Source organism: Peromyscus leucopus, chromosome 22 (assembly GCF_004664715.2).
Source record: "Peromyscus leucopus breed LL Stock chromosome 22, UCI_PerLeu_2.1, whole genome shotgun sequence".
Classification (NCBI taxonomy): Eukaryota; Metazoa; Chordata; class Mammalia; order Rodentia; family Cricetidae; genus Peromyscus; species Peromyscus leucopus.
Window position 1 is genome coordinate 30,154,651 of NC_051081.1, and position 19,598 is coordinate 30,174,248.

General features: G+C 44.2%; 1 protein-coding gene across 1 annotated transcript in view; it reads right to left on the minus strand.

Annotated features, from left to right (window-relative positions):
- Ltbp1 (latent transforming growth factor beta binding protein 1) overlaps positions 1 to 19,598 on the minus strand; it is a 403,424-nt gene that overhangs the window by 205,378 nt on the left and 178,448 nt on the right. The window contains 1 exon segment of the mRNA XM_028873448.2: positions 18,192 to 18,359. Coding sequence (XP_028729281.1) covers positions 18,192 to 18,359 — 168 coding nt within the window.

Consider the following 19,598-nt stretch of genomic DNA (forward strand, 5'->3'; position numbering starts at 1 on the left):
TAGAACATACTCAAGATAGCCTACTCCATTCACACTCCATGCTGCTCCCTAGGAATAGGCTTTGCAGCGGCAAGGCAAAGGGCAGGAAGGCCTCTGTGTCCACTCCTCAACTCCTCCTAAGGGATGGAGAAATTAAGATCTACCAAAAGAGTCTTGTCCAAGTGAGAGGGCCAAACCCAAGCCAGAATGCATATCTCCTAAAAGATTCACAATCAATATCAGCCGTACAGGATGCTGTAATTAAGTACTGAGCTTGGAAACTAGAAATTCTGGCTTGAAGAAAAACAATCAACCACATCAAACCAATTCAAAACTGGGCAAAAGACCTGAACAGGCACGCCTTCAAAGGAGAACCACAGATGTCCACTGAGTACATGAGAAGATGCTCAGTCTCCCCCATCATCAGAGACACGCATGCAAATCAAAGCCCTGAGATATCACATACTAATTCATCAGAAGAAAGGGAAATCAGCATTTGTCCAAGGAGTTGGAGAAACTGCAGAAACTATGCTAAGAGGAAGCAGCATGATCACCAGGGAGACCAGACTGGCAATTTCTGGTCAAGCGAAACTCAGAGCTCCCTATAGCCCAGCTATTCTTCTCCAGCTACACATGGAGCACCTTGTACCCATGCACGTAAGAAGTATGTAACTTTAGAGCCTTTGTTTCTGTTTGTTTGTTTGTTGTTGTTTTGTTTGGGGGGGGTGTTGGCTTTAGAACGTTTACATCATCCTTATCAGATTGTAGTCATCCCTAGTGAGAAAATCTTAAGTGTTCCCACATGAAATCTTTTTGAGTCTCACATGAATGCTCAAAAGAGTTCAGATTTGGGAGCATTTCAGATTTTGGATTTTCATATTGGGGTTTTTTAAAATTTGTGCATGTTACCCAAAACTTCAAAGGAAGGCCCAGATATTACACCCCACTGCTCACAGCATTGTTTATCTACAATAGCCAAAAAGGAGAAATGGCCAGAATATTCATCAATTGATGAATGAGTGAACAAAAGGTAATATATTTAGAAAATAGTTTATCATTAAAATGGAATGGAATAGCACCCATATGTAACCTCAATCCTTAGGAGGCAGAAGCAAGAGAATCATGAGTTTGAAGCCAGCCTGGCCTACAGAATAAGACCCTCTCTTTAAAAACAAAACAATCAAAAAAGTAGAGGCTAGAGAGAAAGCCAGCTATGTGAATTAAGAGTTTGTATTCTCTGCACCGTGAGTAGTGACTGACAACAGAGGTTTTTAAGCGAGACCATATTCGTTTTCTCTTTCTTTTTTTCTACACACATGTCTCTCCCACAGCTGCGCACTCTGTCCCTTTATCTCTAATAAACTCTTATAAGCGGAAAAAAAAAAAAGAGTTTGTATTCTCACGGAGATACACAACAATTTACAGTGGCTTTCTGTGATGGAATTAAGACTTGGTATACCATTTAAAAAAAAATAAAGCACAAAAGACACAGTTATGCAAACCCCAAGATCCCTGACAAGGTGACCCAAAACTAAAAGGCGCAGTTCTGTAACTCAAGAGCAGTTGAGTGCAAGGTCAAACCCTTGCTCTCTAGAGCTGTGTCAACCCCCACAGTGAGCTCACAGAACAGGATCTGCATCACTGTCCAGCTAACAAGGACTTGGACCACTAAATTTTTTTTTCAACAAGTTTGAAGTCAAATTTCCAGTGTCTGACCATTTTGTCTTGTTTTAAATCTCTCTTCTTTTCCTTCAAATGTGGCAAAATATACCAAGAGGCTTAGGTTAAAATAACAAGGATAGTTGGGTGGTAGTAGCAGCACACACCTTTAATCCCAGCACTCAGGAGGCAGAGGCAGGAGCATCTCTATGAATTTGAGGCCAGCCTGGTCTAAAGAGTGAATTCCAGGGCAGCCAGGACTACACAGAAAAACAATGTCTCAATAATAATAATAATAATAATAATAATAATAAGAATAAGAAGAAGAAGAAGAAGAAGAAGAAGTATGTATCCTCCCAAGGTGCTAGGTTTATTTGAACATGCAATGATGCTATTTTCAAAAAACACACTTGGAATTCTCTTCTTCTGCCAGTTACTATGCAGGCAATCTGCGCCTAAGTGTCTCCAGAGCAACAGCAGGCGCTGAAAAGGGGGTTTCTGTCATCCATTCACTTCTGAGATGTACAAATGTCTCCTGGACATTGTCCCGCTCATTATTTTTTCTTGCAGTTTCCAAAGAGGTCTCATGATAAAGACCAATAAAGCTGACTGGAGAAGTCCCTGTGAGACATTTCAACCCATCTCGACGTTGGTACTCTAGGAGAGAATCGGCACCATTAGCTTATGTAAGTTGCTGGGCATGCATCAAGCCTTCAGGAGTCTAGGGGTTGGTTAGATTGCACACATCCAAGGACAGCTGAGCCTGTGAGCACTACCACCATCCCTGCAAGCATCCTTCTATAACAGAAATCCTGGAACTTTCACCTAGACAACTATCTGAGGCAAAGAGGAAGGTTGTCCATTGACATGGACACCGTGTCATAAGGGGTTTTAGGTGTCTGGAAAGAAAAAAAAAAAAAGACCATCTTTAGATAGCTAGAGCAGGGTTCCCCAGCTGTGACGCTCTTGACATTTGGGGACTGTGGTGGTTTGAAAAAAAGTTGCCCTCATCGCCTCATAGGTTTGAGTACTTAGTTACTAGGTGACAGAATTGATGAGGAGGGATTAAGATGTGTGGCCTCGTTGAAGGAGCTGTGGGCTTGAGGAAGACGGGATCCAAGGCTTCAGAGGTTTCATCGCCTGTCATCTCCCATGTTTTCATCACCTCCTGCTGCAGTTTTCGACGTGAGTGCTCCGTTGCACCCCGCCTCTACTCCACCATCGTGACCAGGAATCCTCTGGAACGCCAAGCCCAATTAAGCATGTCTTTTTTTCATAAGTTAACTTGGTATTGATGTTTCATCACAGCAGTAGGAAATGAACTTACTCTCCTCTGTAGGGGATGTCCCGTTTTGTAAGATGTTTAGATCCCTAACCTCTGCCTCTGCCTGCTAGGTGCCAGCCACAACCCGACCACCGGCTCAAGTTTGGAAAGCATCTTGGAATTGCCAAATGCTTCTCTGAGTGCACGAAACTGCCCAGCATGAGAACCACCATTACGTACAAACAGCTTTTCCTCTTCCCACCTGTTAAGGGCATTAAGGGAGCAAGGGTCTCGGTGAACACCACCTATGGCCATGACTGCTGGAGATAGGTGGATAAAGACCATGAAGAAAGAGGACGAGAGCAGATGGAAGTCTAGGAAGTGTATGGGCTAGCAGGGCATAGGAAGGGTAAAATGCAGCTTTGCTACTCCGCTGAGCTGATCTTTACTTCATTTTCTGCTAATGTCACTGCTCCACGCTCAGCCCTTACACTCTGGAGATCCATGTTCACAAGGAGAAATCTCAGCACTTTTAGTCTGCAGGTTCAAAACGTGACTGCAGAGTGACAGGTCTGTGGCAGTTGGTTGGATCCCAGGACGCCTTTTATCTCTAATGTGTACTTTTGGACACTATTAAGGTGTTTAATAGTAATCCCAGGGTGGTGGGGGTGGCACACTTAATTCATAAGGATGACACTGTAAATATCTCTCTTTCTGCTTCTTCCAGAAAAATTCAATTATCTGTCCCATGACTAATAAGTCAAAGGGATCATCTTTTGTTGTTCGAATCTTAAATGGTCTTATAATAAAAAAAAAAAAAACTGGTACCAAATATTGGGGTGAAAGCCGAAAGATCAGAGAAGCCGAGCAACCAGCTTCTACGAAATCCTCAGCCTAAAGAGAGTGAGTTCCTGTCTCTGCATGCCTTATGTACCTTTCTCTGCCCTGCCATATCACTTCTGGGGATTAAAGGCGTGTGTGCTTCCCAAGCAAAGGCATGAAATCTCAAGTGCTGGGATTAAAGGTGTGGGCCACCACTGCCTGGCTCTGTTTCTTTCCTATACTGGATCAATCTCATGTAGACCAGTGTGGCCTCGAACTCACAGAGATACAGACAGATCTCTGCCTCCCGAGTGATAGGATTAAGGGTGTATGCCACCACTGCCTGACCTCTATGCCTAATCTGGTGGCTGGCTCTGTCCTCTGATCCTCAGGCAAGCTTTATTAGGGTATACAATATATCACCACAATCTTTCAAATCAGAATACTTCACTAAGGGCAATTACCATTTGCAGAATACTATCCAAGAAACTAGACTTGCATTTGGGGTTTGGGACTACATTCCTAAGCTATGGACAAAAGGCAGTAACAGCCATTCTGCTGTGAGGGGGTGTTGGCCAGACTGCAGAAACTAGTTGGTTCTACTGGAGCACAGAAGATCCAAACACTTAAGAGAATTTGACACATGACCCATGGCATTTAACTGCTGTGGTTGGATCTTGTCTCCTGAAAAACTCAGAACACAGGATCACACCAAATCATGCTGAAACAGCAAGGTGACAAGAGAGGACATGCCTGCCATACAGCATCTCCTGTGACAAGGATGTGCAAGTATCCCACAGTCCGAACTATCCTGGCGGGGCTATTCCAAAAGGTCACCAGGCAAGGATAGGAAATCTTATATTTAAGAGACACAACAGGAGATGTACAAAGGTCAAACATCATCTTATTGACTGAATCAGGATCTTTCTGGCACTTGCTAAATAAGGTATTGGGGAACTCAATAAATGAGTATCATGGGGGCCAGGATGACAGTCAATCAGTAAAGGCTTCCCTCACAAGTACAGGACCAGAGCCTGATCCTTAGAACTCATAGAACATAAAATTTGAGTGCAGTCTTGTCTGCTTTTCATACTAATGTTAGGAAGACACAGGTAGACAGATCCCCAGGATGTGGCTGGCCAGCCTAGTCTAGTTGGAGAGTGCCAGGCCATTGAGAGACCCTGACTTTAAAAAACAAAAGTGGACAGCACTTGCAGAATGACCATTGCCTGTCTGTGTTAACAAAGTACACATTCTCAAAAGAAACCCAGACATCTTGATGCAGAGTACCTGGATTGCAAGTTGGGTGTTTCTACCGTGATTCTAGATACTCTACAGCAATAGTTCTCAACCTTCCTAATGCTGTGACCCTTTAATACAGTTCCTCATGTTGTGGTGATCCCCAACCATAAAATTATTTCCATTACTACTTCATAACTGTAATTTTGCTACTGTTACGAATCACAATATAAACGTTTTTGGAGATAGAGGTTTGTCAAAGGGGTCACAACCCACAGGATAAGAATTACAGTTCTGTAGTCTAACTAGGCCTAGAAACTATGATTCAGAGGTAAACAAGGGAGTGATTGGAAGAAAACCCTGCACACACTCTCACTCAGGTGAATCCACTTCTCCTTCAAATGGCTTCATAAGTAATGAGTAACCTGCAAACAAACGCATGTTCCCTCATGATCCATAAGTATACCCATTTACACAAATCAGAAAGGGCAAACAGCACACCCAGAGATGATACACCAAGGCAGATAAGCTGTAGACACTCTGGGCGTCTTCAACTTAAACCCAGGCTCATCTGCCCAGTCTCTCAGCTTGACTCAACTTCGACTTCTCTTAGGGTCTTGCTATTTGTGAATGAAGAGGAAAGGAGCCACTCATTCATTAGCTACCACCGGATCATTTTGTCTTAAGGGAAGGAAAGCTGGGGATGAAAGACGCTGCTATTACTGCTGCATTACCCAAGTGCTTTCCAACTCAGCCACCAGGACAGCAGGTCCGATTCCAAACACTAGCTGAACCGGAGCCCAAGGTCCTGTATCTCAGTTGATTTCCAGAATCAACTACAAGGAAAATTGGACCCTACTGGTCCCTGATGCAGGATGATTTTAAGAGTTAATTTCCTAAATGAGCTCCTCTGGAATTCTAGAATTTAAGCCACTGCCAGGTTAAAAGAAGAAGTACTTTTGGCAGCAAACAGTCTATAATATGATGAAGTTTGACAGTTAGGGAAATAATAATTACCGTATGGGCAGCAGAGTCACGGGCCTTTTACCAAATAAGGCAATGATTTCTGCCATGAGAATATTTCAATGAAAGGATATTTTCAGTCTAAAGAGTTTGGCTTATCTTTGAAAAATGGTATATCACACAAAGTGCAGTTGGTTTAATGAGGAATCCATGTATCTACCAAGGACACAACTTTGGAGTGTTTTTTTTTTTCTTTTTAGCTCAGTGTCATGGTGCTCTAGGCATACTATGGGATGCTCAGATGTTTCTAATTACCCTCTGCGTACACCCAATAAAACAGCTGGCTCAAGATGTTATTAATGCCACAAGAAGATCCAGAGGGCTTGTAAATCACGCTTTTCTTTAGAAAGGGACAACGCAGTGGCAAAGGAGGGCAAACTTTAATCTTGCTAAATAAGACTCCACCTCAGAATGTTCTAGTGCGTTCCCTTGTTTGTCAGGGAAAGGGAACTGGTCTACTTTCCTCACTCCAAGAGATTTAGCATCTTTTTTCCTCTCACCTCTTGGAGAGAGAAAAAAAAAAGTCTGATGAAAATTAGGTCAAGCTTTGGCACCAGGAAATCATAGAATGTGGAACCAATTCTTCTAGACTCTCCCGGGCATCCTCAGCTCGGCTTCAGAGTGAAGAAACCCCTCACGGCTGCATAAGCTGGTGTTAGGTTCTGTTAACATTCTTTCACCAGCTCTCAGGAGCAGCCAACCTGTAGCCATGCCAGTTTGTCAGCAGTTATTGCCCGAGTCTAAATTCAAGATAATGAAGTCGAGCAGCAAACCATCCCTTCAGCTACAGAGAAAGTCAGGTTTGAACAAGTGTGTCAATGACAACACCACACTAAACTGGCAATGGGGGGCAGCTGGCATTTTCATTTTCTTTACTTGTGATACGACCTCAGGGGAATAAATGTCCAACTTCCTAACTAACTTCATAACTTTCTTCCCCATTTGGGAGTTATTTTCTTTCCCTGGACTGCTTAGCATGAAGATGATTGTGTGGCTGTCCCCCAAAAAAACATTTCCACATCATCTGTGATGTTAGTCCCAGGACATTTTTCCAGTAATACACAAATTCATTCCCCACTTAGAAAAAAAATATATACATGCACCTTGATTGTTAAAAATTGGTACGGACGCTTGACACAGCCAATAGATGCAAAGTTTAGGCTAGATCCTCTGCCAGTATATGCTGTAGGTACGTGCTGCATCATGTCCAACTTCCCTAATTCACTGGAGCCTCCAAGCCTAGAAGTTATACAGCTGGCAATGGGGTGGAGGGTACGGAGCAGGAGCAACCATAATAACCAGTCCTTGTTGGAGATGTTCCCATCTCTTCAGGTTGATGACTTTTCCTCCTGACCACAGCTCTGGCTTCCAGAATGTATTATACTGTTTGACTTCATCCACCTTTGCCAGCAGGCTTGGCCACAGGCAAGCACTTCCTGTGTAAGCAAGTGAAATCCGAAAAGATACACATGGCCCAAGCAGAGAGGCATGTCATGGAGACCACAGGATAACGAGACAGGACAGCGCTCTGTGCAAACTCAGACCTGCCTCGGCAAGACTAAATGTAAACAAGGATGGACCGACCCAGGAGGCAGAGTGGAAGGAGCAACCGAAAGATGGATCTTTCATTCTCTTTTGCGCCTGTTGCACTGTTTGGATAAGAGCATGAAGGGACCACTACCACAAGGAGCATGCCTGATCCAGGCTCCAGGAACCATGAGCACACCATGGATGCATTCACTGCCTCGCCCAGCCTCTACTCTACAGCACCGGAGACCGAGTTTACAAGGTACGAGGAGGATGCGCCTTCTTCAGAAAAGCACACAGTTCTTTTCATCCATCCAAGAAGGCACATCTACCTCTAGCCTGCTTCCTCCCTAGATCCTTAGGATTGCCCTAAAGTTCAACATGTATCCCGTCACTTTAACGGCATGGAACTTGAGAACCAGAGAGCGAAAAATACCAGGGTCCTGAGGCCAGTTCATAGAGCACCTGGACTAGACCCCACACGTCCAATGAATGGCTGGAAGTGTCACAGGAGAGAAAATAACAGCACAGTACTATTTGAAACAAACTTTAAAAGTCTACCTAAAAAGACTTGGTGTTTCCATAGGAGAAATGGGCTGGAATTCCACATTGAGGGACAACTGTACTAAGGGTACAGAAGCTGACCTGCAGTTTGCTATGACTGGTAAGTCCTGTACTCTCAGTGTTGAAGGTGTATCTCCATGTAAAGTGTTATGGGGATTATACCATTCCTTTCCTCCAGTTCTGGAGATTGAGTCCAGCACTGTACTCTTGGTGTTGAAGGCATATCTCTATGGAAAGTGTTATGAGGAGTATACCATTTCTTTCCTCCAGTTCTGTAAATTGACCTTGTGCAATCTCAGCAAGTTCTGTACCACTGATGTATCTTCCCAAGCTATACAAGGTCTTTTCTTGGTCGTCTTGGTGAATGAAATTCATTCTCTCTGTGTATGTGTCTCTCTGTTTCTGTCTCTGTCTCTTTCTCTCGAGTGTGTGTGTGTCTGTCTGTCCATATCTGTCTCTGTGTGCATATGTGTGTCTCTGCCTGTCTGTCTATCTGTGTCTCTGCTTCTCTCTTTCTGTGTGTGTGTGTGTGTGTGTGTGTGTGTGTGTGTGTGAGAGTGTGAGTGTGTCCTCTCTAAATTGTAGAGAGATGATCCAACTGATTATTTTCCTTCTGTGATTGTCCCTTGCCTTAGAATTGATGGACTAGGTTAAGACAGCTATCTACATGTCCCCCATGGCACAGGCCCTGGTATATAAACCCCATCGAGCATCACCAGAATGAGGTGCTGTGCTGGCTCCAGGGATGCTGAGTTGAAGCACACTGGTCTTTGTTTCCAAGTGGCTCCAAGTACAGTGAATAAACAGGCGCGCCAACAAAGAGGGGGAAGACCATGAGACACTAAAACATGGCTAGCACCTGTCTGAAGTGAAACAGGCAATGGGCTGGCCAGAATGGATGAGGGAGACGTGCCTGAGCAGAGGGAGCAACATGAGGAGAGGCTCAGAGGACCTGAGAATGGGGACATTTGGCATCCCAGAGGCTCATTTGGCAGAGGTAGAGCATCGAGCATGGATGAAGGGACACAGTCAAAATAAAAGTGAAGGAGCCAGACAGCAGAAGAGTCTAGAGGCCCCTAAGGCTCTGCAAAGTAGTCTACATGACAGCACAGAACACATCACCTGGGCAAACTGACAAAGTGAGAAAGGACCCATGTGACGCCATGTTCTTCATTCTAGGCTGCTCTAGCACAATGTCTCCAGGGACCCACTTCACTCTCTGAAAGGCCAGAGATGGCTTTAAAAGAACCCAGGGATCATAGGAGCTTTTCTTGTGATACAGTCAACAGCTGAGCCCTCCCTCTACTAAAGGTGGCTTTTAAAAACTGTCCTGGCGACAGACATACTTTGTGAGGCTATCAAAGGGACACCTGTCACCTTCTCAGCCCTGGGCATCTTCCTTTCCAACCAAAGATGACCTCGTTCTCTCTGGATGTTACTTCGTAATGTCAACCTACTGCCTCCATGTATTTTACAGCTGCCCTTCCATGAATTTCTTCTTCAACTGGACCTTTGACCTACACACACACACACACACACACACACACACACACACACACACACACCTTTACACCTTATTCACAAAGGAATCACCCTCCCCCAACATTAAAAGCCAGCCTACCCCCAAAAGACATGTTACCTATCATATATAAAAGAAAGTTACAGAAAAAGATGGCACTGTTCTGTGAAACTTGTGTATGGGGATCCCTTCACTTTCTAGTGCAAATCACCAGTTTCCTTCTGTCATAACTGCGGGGCATTTCTTTCTTTCTTTTTTTTTTTTTCCACTAGAGGACAAGACTTGCTTGCTTCTGTCCTCTGTGTAGAAGGCTGATCTTCACAGGCATTAATCTGATCCCCTGTCACAGGTCCATGAAACTGAACCCAAGATGACAGAATTTGAATGAAGGCCACTAACAGAGGTCTTTAGGGCATTCTCTATAGTCCCGACAAATACAAAGGAGGCTCACACTCAACCCTAAATTGAATATCTTTATCAAACCTCTCCCCTCAAGACTCGGGGTCAATGTGAAAGATTATAAGAGTTCTGACTCTTATAATCCCTGCTTATTGGGGGACAATGTGGTGGATGTCTCCAAGGACCCAGTGTCATTCCAACACAACAAGACAGATTCACATAGGAACTCATAGAGACTGTGACAGCACACCAAAGACCTGTACAGGTTCAAACCAGAAAAAAAAAAACATATCCCAGCACTTGAAAGGTGAAGTTGACAGAAAGTCCTATCTCTAACCAAGAAGCTATTTGCAATTTATAAATGGAAATTTATAAATGGAAAATCAGTTTTCTCCAATAGAGTGTCACTGGGTATACCAACCATGCTCCAGGGTAGGCCTCATGCCCAGGAGTAGCCAGTCAATACAAACAGACACCTTGTGCGTGCGTGCGTGTGTGTGTGTGTGTGTGTGTGTGTGTGTGTGTGTGTGTGTGTGTGTGTCTATATGTGTGTATATGTGTATGTGTATCTGTCTGTCTGTACTTATTGTATTGGTAATTTTAAAATCTTACTGATTTCCTTTTCTTTTCTTTTCTTTTCAGTTTCCAGGGTTTTTTGGTGGTGGTGGTGGTGATGGGTTTGTGTGTGTGTGTGTGTGTGTGTGTGTGTGTGTGTGTGTGTATACTTGTTGAACTGGTACTTTTAAAATCTTACTGATTTTCTATTATTTTCAGTTTCCAGGTTTGTTGTTGTTGTTAGGGTGTGTGTGTGTGTGTGTGTGTGTGTGTGTGTGTGTGTGTGTACTTGTTGGACTGGTATTTTTTAAATCTTACTGATTTTCTTTTATATTATTTTCAGTTTCCAGGTTTGTTGTTGTTGTTGTTGTTTAGGTTGTGTGTGTGTGTATGTGTGTGTGTGTGTGTGCTTGTTGGACTGTATTTTTAAATCTACTGATTTTCTTTATATTCAGTTTCCAGGTTTTTTGTTGTTGTTGTTAGGTTGCGTGTATGTGTGTGTGTGCGTGCACATACACGCACACATTTTGGGTTTTGGGCTGTTTTTCCTGCTTTGTTTTGCTTGTTTGTTTTTAAGGAAGAGAAGGAACATGAAGTTGGGCGGGTAGGAAGTGAAAGGGATCTAGGAGGTGAAAGACAGGAAAGAATATAATCAAAATACATTGCATGAGAGAAAATGTTAACTGTTTTCATTTTACTTAAGCAGGCTCACGCAGACCATAATATCAGTAATGTCCCCTCACAGAGCTCGACAGAGATCTGAGCTCAAACGCCATCTCACTGCAGAAACCTCGTCAAAACCAGCAACCCATGCTTTCAGCCCTTCCATTCTCTGTCTTTTTTCTGTTCTTTACTTTCAGGATATTTATCACTTCCTGGCATTTAATGTACACCGTCTCTTACAATAGATTTTTTTTATAACTGCATATAATATAGCAGGAAAAATAGAGAGAGAGGCAGACAGAAAGAGAGTAGATCATATGTGGCGGTTTGAATGAGAATGCCCCCCCCCCCCCCAACTCATGTATTTGAATACTTGGTCTCAAGTTGGTGGAACTGTTTAGGAAGGATTGGGAGGTGTGGCCTTGTGGGAGGAGGTGTATTACTTGGGGTGGGCTTTGAGGTTTCAAAAGCCCATGCCATTCCTAGTTAGCCTCTCCCTGCTTCACACTTGAATGTCTTCTAGAAGGAAGCTCTCAGCTACTGCTCTAGCTCCATGCCTGCCTGCGGGCTGCCATGCTCCCGAACACGATGGCCACGGACTCACCTTCTGAAACTGTAAGTCCCAATAAACTCTTTCTTCTATAGGTTGCCTTAGTCACAGTATCTTCTCATGGCAGCAAAAAAACTTCCCTAATACAATCCACACTCCCATATGTATGGATATAGTGTTTTTATGGGAAGATAACTTGCAACATAAGCTGCAGAATCTTAGTCATTCTGAAGCATGCACCCAATACATCTCAGTACAATCCATCGCTGTGCGTCCTTTCTCCAGAATGCCTTTATCTTGCAAAACTAGAGCTCTAACCCCATTAATAAACTTTCCATTCTGCCCTCCCTACCACCCCTGGCAATAATCACTGTTGTACTTTCTGCCTCCAGGAAACTGACAACTCCAGGCACCTCAGGGACGCCAAAGCACAAGCAACCTGTCCTTTAGTCACTGGTTTCCCTCACTTAGCATAATGTCCTCAAGGTCCATCCATGCAGCAACCACATCATATGTCACATCACATGCACGTTAATGTCATGGGGGAGGAGGAAGGACTGTGCCTGTTTTGTTCACTGTTGTTTCTCCGATGCCTAAACTCATCCCTGATACCTAATACATACTCCACACATATGTTAAATGAATTAAGGTTTGCCCTCTAAGGGTACTCCACAATTTATAAGATGGAAATATTATACATTATGGTGTCTATTGTTAGAAAAATAAAATAATTATAGATAGAAAACAACACATATAGTTGTTTTGCGAGACAGGGGCTCACTGTGTAGCCCGAGATGGCCTAGAATTTTTTTTAAGTAGACCAGGCTGGCCTTGAACTCACAGATATCCACCTGTCTCTGCCTCCCAAGTGCTGGGATTAAAGGTGTGGAAGACCATGCTCTGCCAGTAATAAATACATTTTGGAATGGTTTCCTTGACAAGTTTCTAGGCAATCTACATTGCCCAGATGAAAGGCAACCATTTTTAATTTATTTTTGTAAACTGTTGTAATGAGTCACCTCTAAAACCCCAAAGGTATCTCTGTAAAATTTATTGGGAAGAAAATACAGTCTCCAGTTCAACAGAATGGCCCCCGAGGCATTTTCACGGAGGAGCTTCGGAAGGCCAACACAATAGAGCTGGCAGAGAGTGAATGGCTCAGGTTTGAACAAGGTTGCCAGGGGGTAAAAAAAAAAAAAATCTGTTTCCCCCACCCTGAGCTGTTATGTCAGTTTATTTAATGCTTCGGAGACAGTCATCTTCTTCCCTTCTCAGGAAGAGAACCTCTAGAATGGATTCAGCAACATGAGTTGCTCACCCCACCCCCCTTCCTGAAGTACAGTCTTTAGAAGATGAGTTCTAAGACAGATGGAGAGGTTTCCAACACAGAGCACGAGGTGAATGGAAGAATGGTGGGGTGACCATTCATTCACTCAGAAAGCAACCCTCCGAAAACACCAGCTTCTTTCCTGAAAACAGCATGTCTATTTCTCTTGTTCAACATGATGGACAGGGTATCGGCATCACCTTTCTGAAGCACTTCATGAGCGAGCGGGAAGAGAGCGAAGTTCAAATCTCCAAGCTTGCAGTGCGAGACACCCCACGGCCTTGACACGATCCGTCTTCTCCTGTCAGACCCGTCATGTATTATTGCTAAGACAAACTATTCCCGGTTCCACAGAACCACCTGCTGTTTTGTCTTCACACCAATTTAACCGGAACATTCTTCCTCCCCCAGCAATTCCCCTTGCCTCTCGTTCGTTTTTATATGAAGACTTTTACAATGTTTAGAGTTTCACAGCCTGTGTCCGTCAACAAGCTGTCGGTACGCACCGATTCCCTGTGTGACAATATGCTGAGGAGGGGAGACAGCATGGTGGACTACATAGAGACACGGAGGGACACACCTTCCCTCTCCAAATATCCTCCGCCAGTTGAAAGCGATACCTCGTCTCTTCTCCGGACTCCTGCTTGGCGTGATCTCCCTTGGTTTAGGGTTCTGTGTGCATCTCCTTCATCTCCTCCTTAGAGCAGTAGCTTTATGGTTTGTTCATCATGAAAAACCTAGGACCTGGCTATATGCATCATCACTTAATACACACTCAGAGGAAAGAACTCGGGATAGGTCATCGTGTGAAACCTACCCTCCTGCTTTATGCATAATTATTTAATACCTGCTCAGAGGAAGCAACATGAGAGAGCTGGAGGTACCGAGACACCACAAGAAAAGTTACTTAAAGTTGCCTTCAGTCAAGCCACAGATGCCTCCGGTTCTCACATCGGCAGGTTATGGCTGCCACCACTGCGTTCTCTCAAATGAAATAACAGATGGGAGGCGTGGTTTCTAAATTTCTATCAGATATGTTTCTGTAGTTACTTCCTGGGCATTTGTGGGACAAGAGTCCCTTCTACATACTCGAGAGAAACAGCGCGGTATGACAGGATGCAGAGCAGTTTCTATCACGACTCTTCCCGTCTCTTAATAAGTCACATCAAAGGGCAGCTCTGCAGTGTTTGTGATAGTCTGCTGGCGACACCAGCCAGTCTTCAGCCCCTTTTTCCTCATACTCACAAAAACCTGATTCTCATTTTACACACACACACACACACACACACACACACACACACACACACACGCACGCACGCACGCACGCACACACAAGGTTAAAAAGCCATTGACACAGCAGCACTGAACGGAAAAAGTTGGCCCCACCCACCTTTAGGTAAGTTTTCATTTTTGAAAAGAAAGAACTGGAGAAGCAAGGGAAGCAGAGACCAAACTGCTCTCACTGGAAACAAATCGGAATGATTAGAAATCTGCTTTATAGACAACAGAACTCGACGTAAGTCTGCTACACTCCGTCTCATTATTACCACGCACGTGGGGAGTTTATGCCAGAGAAGTACTACATCCCTTGAAAATCACCTTCACAGGGGCCTCGCTCTTTCCCTTACAAAATTTTTTATGGATTTATTTCTTTTGGGTAGGGGGGCCTTGTGCATTCTAAGCAAGAAGAATTCTGCCGTTGAACTACAGCCCCGGCCCAGAGGCCTCACTTTGAAAGTCTCACTGAGTAGAAATTCTACTTCCTGATTCTCCCACCGAATATTCAAGGGCAGAGATGATTAGGCTTAGTCATCACCAGCTCAGGAGAGAAATACCTGCTGCCTCTCACATCCGCCAGCCCAACACGTCGTCAGTACAGCACAGACGGCCAACCCAGAGGTAGCCGGAATAAAGAAGAGATCCAGATCCATAGCCCGCTACAGAGCAATCGCTGTACATCTATTAGTGACTGCCTCCGGGCAGGTGGGGTAACTTGGGACCAGAGAGAGTATAGAACCAGAGCTTGACTATAATGAAGTCAGGATCTGGAGCCTTAAGTACTAGGGTCAGTTAATTCATATATTCCCCATCTCGCTCCTTCCTTAATCTATATATTCTCCCTCCCCCTCCCTCTCCACACCCCCCCAGCCCACCCCACCACCTCTGTCTTCAGTCTTTCTACATGTTCCAATGCCATGAGGTTCTTCAAGGTGTCCCTCTGATGCACTGAAGTCAGACTCCAGGGAAGCTAAGTACGCCAATGACGTAAAGGGGATTATTCCACTTTTTGCCAGGCAACTGGTTGTGTGTCTAGGTCCAGCTCACTTCACCCTCTGTGCCTACTTCCTCACTGCAGCAATTGAGTGGCGGTGAGATTAGCACCACTCCCTTCAAAGATATGTTGTAAACCTGAACTTAAGACAAGTGCTACATACCAACTGCCATGGACCACAGCATCTGCTCTGCTATAGACTGTCTCCAGCTGCATCCCTATCCAGCAGCAGAAGGGAGCACTATGCCAGAGGCCACAGGGCCCACGAATACTGAACTGTACTGTCTGGCCTTCCTCAGAGAAGCACGCCAGGCCAACCCTTTTAGTACCCTTAAATATAGCAAGCCCAGACCAGTTGTTAGCAAGTTACGAGCATCTGAATTTTCTGCAAATTGTACTGTTTTCCATACAGATGTCTTATCTGTCAAAATGTGTACGACCTTATACAAAAGTACACAGGGGGAGAAAATAAGTCAGAAAACTACTCTTTATTAATAATAAAATTATATTACACCAATAAAGTCCAAAAAGACCAAAGCACACAAATGAATCTTTTAGTCTTTCTGTGTTGTTGAAGGATCACACTTTACAAGTTTGCTAAGCCATCTCTTTTCAATAAAGACAAATTACAAAACATGCCCCTCAAGCCCTCTAATATTTGAGCTGAAACATAATAAAATAACATTGGAGAGAAATGAAAAGTTCCTCATGGTCTCCATTGTGAAGCTACTCATTGTGAACAGAGTTTCCAAAAATCTTTAAACTGTACTTAAACTTTTGAAAAGCTAAGTGGGAATGCCGATCCTTTCACGGAGGGCTCAGGGCTGATTCTGAACTGCTCGTGCGACCAACCATTCCGTCCATTGTATTCTGAATGAGCTATGTGTAATCTGCCCCTAAACAACTGGGCAACCGCCAAAAAGGAAAGTGTGTGGCGTGCGTTAACAACCAGACTTCCTCTGTTTCCCAATGCCTTCAAATATTTAGTTTCAAAATGAATACGCCGCAAGCCAGGAAAAAAAAAAAAAATCTACCCATTCAATTACTCCGTCATTGCTACTGTAAACATTTGCCGTAAGTGCCGGGAAGTGCGGACAACACCAATGATGATGATGATGGAGATTGAGCAGTGAGGAAGGACTCCTGCTAGGAAAAACGAAATGAGAGAGAGAAAAGCACCAAAGTCCAGCATCTCCTGTCCGGAACTGCTTTCTCCCTTCCTCTCCTTGTTTATAGAAAAAGGAAAAGCCATAATGTAACACTATTTACTGCTGATTTTAAAAGCCGTAAGACGACTGAGGAGGTGAGTCTGCAGTAGGAGTCATTTTATCTCACACACACACACACACACACACACACACACACACACACACACATATATATAGTCCCATTTATTTTAGGGATGAGAAAAAGTGAGTCCTCAAAATCCTAAATGGCATGCCCAGTGGAATTCCTGGACAGAAACGGAACCAAGACTCCCCTCTATTTACCTGATCATCAATCAGTTGAGTACACTTCACCTGAGACTTGGCTCCCTGGCCTGCTAAGTACTGTGTACCACTACTTGGCATATAATGGCTAAATCCTCCTTAAAACTTTCTCAAGTACCCCAGTCCCAGCCAGGAAAAGGACAATACCCTATTCAATCATATCCATGGGCATATGTTATTTTTCCAACTACAGATGATCAGTAACACCACTGCAGCCTCATTTAGAGTTTCCACGGTGTAACCGACTAGCCAAAGCCCCAGGAAGGGCTTCAGGCTGCCCTTCACGCTTCGTCTTGAGGGAAATCAGTTTGAAATAGCATCCCATTGCTGCACGCCTCAGACACACACTCCCAAGACTAAACAGCATATTCCATAAAAAGAGCAGATCTAGCCAGTGTTATTATCTGTCTGACATTTTGGTTATTCTTGTGAGTAACTCAGAAAGTAACATGGGTGTCTGGATTATTTGAGTACACATGGCAAGCCATAATTGGTCAAAAAAATAATAAAAGGCTCTTTTTTTTTTTTTTTGAGTGACAAAAATACTGTATTGCACGATGGCATGGCACTATGACAGGTTTCAGGAGACCGCAATGCTTTCTCCGCTTACAAAAATGCAGAAAAGAAACAGAATCTTAAAAGAGGCAAAAAAAAAATCCCGTTTATGCAGTCAGTAACTACTAGTTTATATTTAAAGTTTTTGTGGGCTGACAGCAATCCACTAGTCTCTCTTGTGCAAATTCATCTTATACATCAATCTATAATTCTGTCTCGTGATACAGAGCAGACACGTGGCAGGAGAAACAGGGCTACATCCCTTCCTACACCAAAGTCCAGATTTTGACAGTTTTTAGAGAAAAAAAGAATTAGGAGCCCCAGTATTTATGACATGATGACTTTTAATTTCATTACAATGTCCCGGGTTTATAGGAGTCAAATCTAATCCAAACCCAATTTATCAATAAGCTGATAAAACCCCGAAGCTAAGCAATACACGTTAGGCATTCGGGTCTCACCTAGAAACTCAGCCTGGTCTGCTCTACTCTGTACCTTCCCATCACTGCACAGCTGGGGAGATGCTAAGCCATAAAGGGAAATATTCTAGTTGCCATTTCCCCAAGAAGCCAAAAAAATCAAGCTGAAAAAAAAAAAAAAAGAAGTATTCCAAAAAGCAACGTTAAAAGACCTCGTAAAAGAAACACATTCATCTTCAGAGAGAGAAACCTGTTCAAGCAGAGAGAGCCATGTGAATGGAAGGGTGTCCAGGTGCTATCACCTCATAAAATGACGGGGGGGGGGGGGGGAGATAAGGACAGTTAGGGACCACGGAGGAACTCACCCACTCGGAAGTTCGTGGCTGTCAGGGTGTCGGCTGCATGGCCGTTCTCACTAATGAGAGTCGTGGTATTCCCCTTCTGGCAGCTGTTCTGACAGTTACCCTTGGTGCAGGTCACTTTACAGATGCTCGGAGTAAAGACCACCTTGATGCGACCAGTGTGGTTACTCACTAGGAGCAGAGGCAGACAGAAAAAGAACAAGAGACGCGTCAGCTGAGGAGCCATGAACTTGCCTTGGAAAAATTTTCAATGTTAAAAAAAAAAAAGAAAGAAGGAAAGAAAAGAAAAAGAAAAAGAAAAGGGGCAAGAGAGGGGGAAGAGAGAGCCCACAGCCCGACAGGTTTCAGGCAGAGGGAAGCCTGTTCTGCTTGCCGCGCTCTCTCTCTCGCTCTCTCTCTCTATCCAGTGGTGTCTCTGAAACAGGAGTAGGAAGCTTAACAAACAGAACTCCGGGATGCACTCCAAAACCACATTTGAAGCGAGTCACTGGAGTGGGATTACTAACCACAATGCTGCACTTTATTCACGGGCAGACAAAGAGCAACATCCAGGGCAAGGCAGATTAAAGAGCCAACCCCGACGGGGCAGATGTAACGCGAAGGGGGTTGGCCCCCCTCACCTAGGGCTGAATAAACTCCTGTGTCCTCAGCTCGCATACTTTCCCTGTTTCTCCACTTATGAAGTCACTCTTTGCAGCCCGACCCCTGGAAATGTCTCAGGCATGCGGCATGTCTGAAAACATCTGTCTCAAATCTCCTGGCACTTTCGGCTCAAGTGATCACATCCTATGACGCAGCTGTGGGAGACCATCTCTTTCTCACAACGCCTGGGCATCATTGGTCCATACGAATTCCTACGACCTAGATTGTGTTTTCCTAGGTACGGACGGGGCCCATCGAAGAGGAAGTTGGGACCAGTCATGGGGACAGAAGTATCGCCTCTGTTAAAACAGCCTGAGCTCTCGCCGTCACTGTACACAGACCACCTGAAGAGGAAATTCTGTCATTCACAAGGTACTTTCCTGAAAGCCCCATGCTATAATCTGACAGGCCGGCGGAGGTAGTACCGTGGCGCACAATTCGGCACTGAGCCAAAAAATGCACTGTGGCTTTGGATCCTGGCTCAGTTTTCATGTGACTCTGAACATTCCATGTCACCAATTCTCTAAAACACGAAAGAACTGAAACTGATATTTTCTAGCCAATCATAACTTTCCAAGTCTCCACGTGGAGCCAAACCTGACCCACTTTGGCTTGGTTTTGTTTTGTTTTGTTTTGTTTTCAATAAAGTTTTATTGGAACACACAGATGCACTCCCTGTCTATGGCTGCTCATTACAACACAGCACAATTATACTGAGATTACATGACCTCAGCATGCCTGTTCTTCACAGCTAGATCTCAATCGACA